The following is a 10,108-nucleotide window of genomic DNA, read 5'->3' on the forward strand; positions in this document are numbered from 1 at the left end:
ACTCCCTCACTCAAATGGCTCCTCCTCAGAGGCCTTCCTTGACCACCCAAGCTAAATCACGCCCCAGTCCTCATCCACCCCTTACCCTGCTTTATGTCCTCCATCACCCCTATCACTCCTTGACCCGACACTTGTTTGTGGACTAGCACGTTCATCCAAATGCAAGATCCACAAAAGCAAGGACTTTGCCTTCGTCGCAGCTATATTCTCAGCTTTAAAGCACACTGTGTAGGCATTCGATAAATATCTGATGAATAAATAAGTAAACGAATTTTGAAAATCAAGGTACTTTCTTGCTTTTTCTAAAATGTCTTTATCAGGTTAACATCTACCACAACTCATAGTTTGCAACTTAGGCAAAGTAAGTTTTAGGACTTTTATCACCTTGTGACTCAACAGCAGAACATGCTCTAAGTGAACACCACCATCTTGGTCCCTAGGATCCCGGTGCAGCATTAAAATCTTATACCTCAGGTTGCACGACCACTGCCAGCAAGAAAAGGAAACTGAAGCCTAACTGCAAACTTTATTAGAAGTCTTCTAAAATTCTCAAATAACAGAGACATCCTTTTCATAGACATACCGGGAGTAGAGCCATCACCACATCTGGAGCAGTTTCCAAGGTCCCGTCTGCAGCAGCATATACTATTGTGAATTCATATGTACCGATCCACAGCACATCCAGAACTGAAAGACACACATCCTAATAAACCATCTTGTGCTTGGAATAACCCCTGTACGTTATATTACCATCTCATGGATAAAAAAAATCCAACTCCTATAGCTTTTAAAAAGGTCCAGATTTCACTAACTAAATCCAATTCACAAACACTCAAGAAGCCCAAATTCATCCCAAAGTGGTATTTTATTTTTTTTCTGGTGGATTATAATCAAGGCAAATAATGAAGAATTCTAATTAAAAAATCAGGATCCATTTAATGTCATTTACCAAGAGACACAGGCGTCTACCAGAGGATTATCGTTACAGCGACTTAATTAGCTAACTGAAATAATGGGAGTTTTCATACAGGAGGCACCAACACTTCCCTGAGCAGGTATGCAGGTGCATCACATGATCAGAAATTTCTGCAATACGGACAGCACCTCATTAGAGGTCAGCCCAATAAGAAAAGCAGATGTGTTACCTCTGACAGGATGATCTGCCTCATAAAATGGAGGACAAGGAATGACTTTCTTTTCCTGCAAAGTCTGAAAGAGATTTGGAAAAAAACAAAAAACAAAAAATAGAGTCGAATGAAACAATCCCCAAACCAATGAAACTGTCAAATCCAGTAAGTTCCCCTAGAAACCACCTAAGTCTCATCTCCCCAGCCAGGAGAGAATGAATACAGAGACGAGTGGATGCCTACTTCTAGAATCCTACCCTATGGCAACACTCATCGGCAACGTGATCAATGTAGGTAAGGAGGATGCTCTAGAGTCGCAAAACCACTCACACGGATGCAGATAACCATCAATAACGGAACAGAGGGATTCACACAGCGGAGTCCTATGCAGCCATTCAAAAGAATGAAGTAACTCTATGTGTAACGAGCTGGAAGAAAAAGACTCCAATACACTTTTTTTTTTTTTTTTTTTGGCCGCAGCGCGCGGCATGAGGAATCTTAGTTCCCCGATCAGGGATCGAACCTATGCCCCCTGCAGTGGAAGAGCGGAGTACTAACCACTGGACCACCAGGGAAGTCCCTCCAATACACTATTAAGTTTAAAAAAAAAAAAAAAAAAGGCAAACAATAAAATTAAACCAACTGTATTAACTTTATTTTTTTTTTGTATTAACTTTTTACAGGCTAATGCCCTAAAAGAATATGTACCAAATGTCACATAACTTTTTGTGATAACAAAGAAGAAACAAAACCTTAACCTCAAACCTATTCCACCACATTCACCACTTTGCAGCCCCACAGAGAACAGGTGGAATGCACAACAGCACAGGCCTTGGCATTGCCTGTGAACCCCTCCTTCCCATTTGGATGTGACCAGATATATATGGATTCTTTGTCAATTTATATTGAAGAATATTCATGAATATTACCTCTGGAAGACCACAGGGGGAAACTGACAGAGTGGACATGCAACAACTCTTTCCTGCATTCACTTGTGTACTGACAGATTTGTTGCAATGAGCATAAATTACATTTTAATAGAAAAAAACAGCAAAGATACTCCCAAACCACCCCCAAAACAGTGGGTAACTTAAGTAAAAAAGTTCTTAAGTCCAAGGCAAGACTTACAGGAAGATACTGGACCACAGTTCCATTCTGTTTCCCCACTGCCAGCTGCTTTCCTTTGGGACTCCAGCAGACTGGGTAAAGAAGAGAATGCTACCAATTAAAAACTGAATAAAATGGAGCAAACCAATGAGATCTGTACCAAAACAGCCACATAATAACCACTTCTTGTTCCTCTGTCAGTCCATGGAGGACTGTGGGATCATCCTTACTTGGCACAGTGAAAAAAGAAAGATCATTTTGATAATAGAAGCCAACTGTGATTTATCACTGGGCCACTGAATCAGCTGTTAAAAATGCTTTTTCACGGTCGCAGCTCCAAGCAGCTGGGCATCCCTACAGCTAACTTTCCTGAACGAGTAGTAGATAATCTTCCAGCTGACGTATCCACTGGCATATATTATGGTTGGGCCAGCGTTGGAAGTGGAGACGTCCGTAAGACGGTGGTGAGCAGAGGACGGAGCCCATACTACAAGAATACAAAAAGGTCCGTGGAAGCTCGTGTCGTGCGTGCTTTCACAGAGGACTTCTACGGGGAACTTCTCAACGTGGCCACTGTCGGCTACCTCAGACCAGAAGAGAACTTTGATTCTTTAGAGTCACTTATTTCAGCAATTCAAGGTGACATTGAGGGAGCTAAGAAACGACTAGATTTACCAGAACATTTGAAACTCAAAGAAGACAATTCCTTCCAGGTTCCTAAAAGCAAAGTAATGAATGGCCACTGAAGGAAAAGCATCTTATTTATTCATTCACTGTTTTCTAATATTTTACTGCTCATAACTCTACAGTCTCATCTTGGTTATATTTTAAAAATCAAACATTTTCCTACAGCTGTGAATTAAACAGTACAATGTAGTTACCATATTATGTTCCAACTGTTCAATTAAACCCATCATGTTACAGTTCTAAAAAGGTTCATTTTAAAAATCAAGATTCTTTTTTTATGTAATATGTTGATTAAAATGTACTACTAGAAAGGTCTTAAGTGTTTTATAATGGAAATGGAATATATATAAATATGGGTAACAGGCAAGTCACTAGTTTGAGATGAGAACTATAATTCTCATGGTAAAATTCTAGCATGCATGTACCTGTATAGCATGCTCTGCTAATCAGAAGGCTCATAAAAGTAACTATATTAAGCAGAGGTTTGACAGTTTATTACAAACCTAAGGGGAAAAATCCAGACTTCGTATTTTTGATATTTTGTGCATTTATATATTATTATAGACATGAAGACTTGTGAAATTTCATTTTAGTTAGTCATTTCCCTTAAGGGCTCAAATCATTGTACTGTGTTCCATTTTTGTTACAGCTGCCTCAGTTCTAATTGGTCTAGACTCTCTCCCTATTTTTTTTTGTTTTTCTTTTAAAACAGTTAAAATGAGTGTTTTTCGAATCTCTAGTTCTCATTTTTGTGTTGTATAACACTTCTCTCTTTTTAAGAGTAGATATTCTTCAACATTTTTCTTAACCTTTGCTTCCTGTAAACAATTGTCAGTGTCAGTTCTTCCATTTAGAATATCCAACTTTACATTTACAAAATGTAGTTTCATCTGCGTCTGTATCTGCCATCCCATCGCTTCACTATATGAACAGTGATTAAGTGCATGTCTCTTGCATTTTAGAAAAAACACCCGAATGTTCATCTGTAGGTTTCCTCAAAGTTTAAACGAACACCTAGCATTTCATTTATACATACCAGTTTCTTAAACAACACAAAATACTTGTTCCCCGCCCCCACCCCGGGAAACTGTTTAAGAGCCAACTAAATTATGAAATACAAAGTTATTTGTTTTTAATGTGACTATATGTTCCTGAGCAAATGCAGACTGTTGTAGTTGTCTGTGCACAATGTAATATAAGGCTAAAGAGTGCTATCTAGAAGATAATTTTAAAGATAACTCATTATAAAACCATTTTCCCCTAATCTGCATAAATGAGAACTGATTTTAACAAAACTGTTTATATAATATTTACAAGAACATCTAAAGCTAATGTTGGAGAAGGGGGAAGCAGGAATAAATTCAGTTGGATTGTTTTGACTTTTTGGTGTACGAATTTATGGCAAACAATGTAGTATGTGTCTTTTTCATTTCTTCTTTAAAGAAATACTTAGAAAATGTAATTTAATGTTAGAAATCCTGTACTTGAAAGAAGCCTCAATTATCAGTGGTTCTATGAAACAAAGTTAAAAACAAACATGGAAAGTGTAAAAAAGATTTGTGTTTGAGTAGCTTGCGACTGATTGTGTCCTCATTAAGTGCGAAAATTCTTTGATACTGTCACCTTACATTTTGTTAAATAACTATTGCTTTTGAAAAGCCTATAGTGTGTGGTTTAGGAGTTAGTTAATAGTGTCTACATTTTTTTAAGTTTTATATATAAAGTATTTATATATTATAAGAAATTGCAGTAGGGCCATTTTCGATTAGTCAGTGTTTTCAGGCCTTGAAATAAATCTTGACCAAGTGAAAAAAAAAAAAAAAATGCTTTTTCAATGGAGTATTGCCCAGAAAGCTGTAAAGTACAGAAAACTCTGTAGTCTTTAGATAAAACAAGGAGAATACAGAAGGTTTTCAAATATCAAGAAATCATTCTCTTGCTCCTATTTGATATTTTCTAATGCTTTTCCTCAAAGGTACAAATGACTGTTTCAGAGTACGACCCTTTTAGATCAAAACAATTATTCTCAATAACACAGTTCTAAACCAACTATGCCAAAATATTTCTTTCTCCAGAAAACCCAAGCACATTCAAGTTAAATCATGTATGCTATTTGGCTTCAAGGACATTAACTATGGAAATAAAAAACACTCTCTCCACTTCTACCAAAGAATAACAAATATGACAAAAGACCCCATTTGCTTTTTTTCCAGAAATTAAATTTTAACTAGATTACCATTACCATATGTTACAGAGGAGAAGACTTTATTACTCACCAGATGTTACTCCTACTGTGGAAGGAAGAGTCGCACACACTTTCACTGCCTCTGTGATTTGTAGGACAGCAATGCTGCCATCAGCCAGACAAACTGCCACCATGGAGGAAACAGTAGGGTTCCACTTCATATCGATCACCATGCCTCCTGCATCTTTCAGGAGCTTATGATACGCAAATGGGCGTTTCTGCTGTTTGGCCTTTTAAAACAAATGCCCAGAAGCAAACATATATTAGTAAATTAATAAGTACAGAGACATTTAATAGTCAAAGAAAATTACTGAATCTGCAAGTTTTCTGGAATTACAGTTCACTTTTCTCCATGACCATGAAAAAAAAAGGTAGCTCTGCACAACAGTCTATTTGTTACAGACAATTTTAACACAACTTTGAAAACGGCAATCAATTGTTATAGCATACTCAGAGGGACTCGCAACAAAGGAACACACAAATGCAAAATAATCCATAAAGAGCAGACACTAAATAAAAATCTGGGTTCTGCTTCTTAATAGTGTTGGGCCCTTGAATTTTAGAGAGCTCTCATCTTAAAATATTGTACCTATTTTAACTGGTATGCAGAAACCACCAAAGGCTTCAAAATTCCAAAAGAGCTTCACTGAAGCATTTGTTGTGGAAGGCTAATGAAAGATTAATGATATAAAAGGTACCCCAAACAAACAAACACACAAGAACCCCAAATACTTAAACTCCTTGGGCTTGTTCCTCTACTTATGAAATGACGACGACAGTACCTACTGCATAAGGCCATGAGGGGTAGGCATGAATGAGAACAAGGCACGTAAAGCACTAGTACAGGGCCTGGCACACAGTCAGTATAAACACTCAATATTATTGACTATTATCATTACTAAACGGCCTGGAATGGAAGAACACTACATTAGGAGGCCAGAGATCCAGGATGTAGGAACTTCTGACATTAACTACTAACTCTATGGCCTTGGGCAAGTCACCTAAGGGTCCCTGGGCTCTGGCTGTCTCATATATAAATGAGAAATGATAACATCTTGGGGCAGGTGGTATTATGAAATAATTTCTTGAAGTCACTTCTATCTCCAAAGATCTATGATTCTATAATTAAGGACCTTTTAAAAACCCATATTTTAATCTAGAAAAAGAATTCAAAGGTCAACCAAGAACTTCTAGGTTATGATTCAGTACCAGGAAATCTTCTTAGGTCCCTACAGTTTGCCAGCAGCTTACCTCATTTGAGAAAGTGCGAACATCAAAAAAAGCAATAATGGAACCATATTCACTGGACATCATGCACACGGAAAGTGTGAGGTTATCACAGCTCAGGGCCAGGTGATGTATCGGGAATTTCATAGGAACTAGCAAGCTTTGAACTTTATCAACTATGAAAACATAAAAAAACACAGAGCAGAAAATGGAATGTTCTAAGCATAAGCCACAAACTCTCTATTCAGGTCTATGTGAAACAATTTTTGCATCTACATAAAAATATGCACACACCCTGATAACAAGTTGTGCAGATAAACCGTAGCTTTCTTACAGATGTATAATGTTGCATTAAGTATCATAGGGACTCTTCCTCATCTGACCTGAGAAAACTAACTGTGGCTGTGGCCCTTATTGAAAACAGTGCCCTGTACCGTCTTTTTGCAACAATGCTCCAGATAGCACACATTCCCATTTGCTTTGGATGGCGCTGTTGTGACAACTAAAAAGCCACGCAATGAAACTCTTCTCCCAGGGAGCCGGAACCCAAGTTCAACTGAGCATATGGTGCAACAGTAAGCTGTTCTTCCCTCTGAGCTCAGAGCGACAGCTCACCAAAAGAGAAATACAAAGGACCAAAGAGAACACCCAGGAGGGCTTCCAGAAGCCTACCTAGAACTTCCTCTTCTTTGGGGTCAATCTCAGGACTAATAGCAGTTTTCCTACTAGAATGATTTCTTGTAAATCAAATGACATTAGCACTTCACTCCTCTATCATGCAACATAAACCAAGGAACTTACCTATCTTATTGGGATCATCTCCAGGTTTATTCTGAATAAGAAGATTTTTAGCAGGAAAAATCTGCAACCCACTGGCTCCACCAGCGAAGACCAGGCCATACTTGTTGGACACGGCAAGCAGATTCGAGCGTTCCTTGGGCAACTCCACAGGGGAGTCAAAGATTCTCACCTTCTTCAGTGCTCTAAACTGAAAATCCTGTGGTGCGGGGTCAAAACAAGATCAATTCAGGGAAAACAGGAAATTAAATCACATGTGTCATTATATTTCAGTACACCCAATTCCAGCACAACAAAATATACATTACCCTGAGGGTAAGGGCTGTGTGGCTCAGTCATTTTTAAGCTTCCTGTGATATCATGGCACCCGGTATAGTGCTTATTAGTATTTACTGAATAAATTAAATTAAAAAAAATTCTTTCATGACGCCTTCCTTGACTAACCCACATAACACTGATCTTTTCCTTTTCTGAATTCCTAGCTTATTTATTGTCTGAACCACCACACAAGCTGCATTTTTTTATTTACAATCTTGTCCTATTTCATGGTATGTCTTATGATCCAGAGCAGTGCTTAATAAATTGTTGTTACATATTGAAAGCATCACTCAACTACCCTGTAAGCTCAAACTACCAGTGCAGTACTCAACAAAGACACATGGAAATAATGACCACTGAACGGTAACCAAATCCCAAGAACTGGCTTACCTGCATCAGATACTAAACAAAACTCCCACCACTGAAGAGGTCAATCTCTTGGTGTTCAAGACCTATAAACATACCTAGATGCTATGAGGACATCTAAAATCAAGTCCAAACCCCTTAACACAGGCTGTAAGGCCAACACGGCTTCATTTGTGTCCATTTATGGTGTTTCATACAGGATCCCTAACACACCCCACATACTAATTTCCTTGGATTCGATGTTTAATACATATTTGCTAAAAGATTAACTGAAATACTCTTCTTAATTCCAACTGAGTATGGTGATCAGAAATCCACACGGCTTTCCAGGTCAGACCATAAAATTTTCAACCTTTTTTGTTAATTCTCATCCTGATAATCCCGAGTATCCTACTTGGGTCTTGTAATCAGAAACTCAAAGGGAGGCCATCATTTTCTAAGTCTGTGGTTCTAAAACCTTTTTATCCTTCTGCTACAGCACATGAAATATGCCACACTCTCATTGGGTTGCTCACCCTTGGCAGTGATTCTCAAGAAGAACGAGAGCATCACTATTCTAAACATGGTATGGATTACTACTCCCTAATGCATTTCAGTGATTTGTTGTTCAAATGCCTAAAATATTCCTACAACTTATTTCCTTTCGGGGGTTTACAACCATCATTTGGATCACCTGGTCCTCTCAAGTTTCCTGACTTCAGGCTGATTTCCAGTACCGAAACAGCCCTCCGATACTAGTTAACTAAAGCTCTTGTAGGATAAGTGATGAACCCTGGCTCTGCATTAGGCAAGCGTGGACCGCCTTACTAGTACAGCGAGAGAGGAGAGAGGGTCTTAAAAACAATAACAACAATCTGGTTTTCAGCCCGCTTGTCAAATGCGGCTTTGGGTAAGTTACTTTCCGAGCCTCAATTTGCTCCTCTACATTAACAAGTACTTCGTAGGGCTGCTGTGATAATTACCAGTGCCTGGAACAGTAAACGCTCAATAAACAGTAGTTAGTACCACTACTCGGATCACCACATTAAAGTAGCTAGGATAACTCAAGAGGGTCGCACAAGACCAACAGGGGACGCGGAAACCGCATTCCGTGGGGCTTTCACGCCAACTCCACGGCAGAGCGCTCCAGGACGCGGTAATGCGAACTCTGAAAGCGGCAAATTGTTCAAGCAGGAGGCGCTGGGGGCGGGGGGGGGGGGGCGGGCGGGTCAGCGGACATCCGAGCTTCCCGGGTCAGCGGGGCTCCAAGGCAACACCAGAACTAAGGAAGGGAGGGAGGCCCCGACCTTCATCTCCCGCTCGGGGATCACGGCATCCATTTCGTCTCCCATCGCGCCGCCCTCAACTGGTCAAAGCAGCTACCGCAGCTGCCCGCGTCCTTGCAGACACAGCCCAAACGGCTGGCAGGCCGACTTCCTTCCCTCAGCTCTAGCGGCGCGCAGACATGACGCACTTCCGGCGCGCTTTGATGACATCACGCATTTCCGGCCGAGGGAGGTGGAGGGACCATCTAAAGTCGCGAGCCCTTCTGGCCGCCGCCTCCCATTGGCCGGCTCTGAGAGAGTAGGGGGCGTGGCCCGGGGTCCGTGCGCCTGCGCCCGGGGGCGTCCGGGTGCAGCCACCGCGTTTTCAGGTGGAACGCGCTTGCTTCCTGTTGGTTTCTCATACTGGGAAGTGCAAGGGCGCGTCCTCCACGTTCGTTTCCTTGAGACTTCGCAGTAGTCTTTGGATGTAGGTGGTTATTAATAGTTCCGACTTCAGAGGAGTTGGGAACTTGACAAATATTTCCAAGGGGTAGCTTCTGAGAAAGGCTTTAGAGGAGTGTGGAGGAAAAGGGTTCTCGCCACGGAGACCCTTACGTGTCTGAAGGCTGAAAGGGGATATTAAAGGGCCCCAGCGATCAGCTTTGTTTACTCGTTGGAGTAACAAGCCTGGAAACTGCGCAAAACACTGCGCAAAGACATCTTAGTCACCTAAGGGTTATCATTGCCATTTAATTGATGAGGCAACTGGAAGCACAGAGAAGTTAAGAAAATTCCCCAATGCCCCTCAGTCAGAAAGTGGTGAAGGCTGGATTAGAATTCAGCCTTGCTGATTGCTGGCTATTACACAGTCCTACGTAGAGATTTTTGTGGTGGAATTATATTATAAATGCTCTAGGACAGAGATTCTTAACTTGGAGCCCATGGGTCAGCTCCAGGAGGGGGGGCTGTATTCTGCCACTTACTGTTTG

The 10,108-nt window shown here is 40.5% G+C and overlaps 1 protein-coding gene across 4 annotated transcripts in view; it reads right to left on the bottom strand.

Annotated features, from left to right (window-relative positions):
• The window catches only part of NUP214 (nucleoporin 214), a 99,010-nt gene extending 89,669 nt beyond the window's left edge, over positions 1-9,341 (bottom strand). For 3 of the 4 annotated variants that reach the window (XM_082468092.1, XM_082468091.1, XM_082468089.1), the window contains exons 1-7: positions 9,162-9,341; positions 7,195-7,390; positions 6,418-6,569; positions 5,198-5,396; positions 2,256-2,326; positions 1,146-1,209; positions 584-687 (exon numbers count right to left, since the gene is read on the bottom strand). In XM_082468092.1, the coding sequence (XP_082324218.1) occupies positions 584-687; positions 1,146-1,209; positions 2,256-2,326; positions 5,198-5,396; positions 6,418-6,569; positions 7,195-7,390; positions 9,162-9,206 (831 nt within the window). In that variant the 5' untranslated portion in view covers positions 9,207-9,341. The remainder of the gene's footprint in view (positions 1-583; positions 688-1,145; positions 1,210-2,255; positions 2,327-5,197; positions 5,397-6,417; positions 6,570-7,194; positions 7,391-9,161) is intronic. The other variant, XM_082468090.1, reaches the window with a different exon arrangement.
• Positions 9,342-10,108: the final 767 nt, after the last annotated feature.

This window comes from Balaenoptera physalus (genome assembly GCF_965194825.1).
Source record: "Balaenoptera physalus genome assembly, chromosome: 7".
Classification (NCBI taxonomy): domain Eukaryota; kingdom Metazoa; phylum Chordata; class Mammalia; order Artiodactyla; family Balaenopteridae; genus Balaenoptera; species Balaenoptera physalus.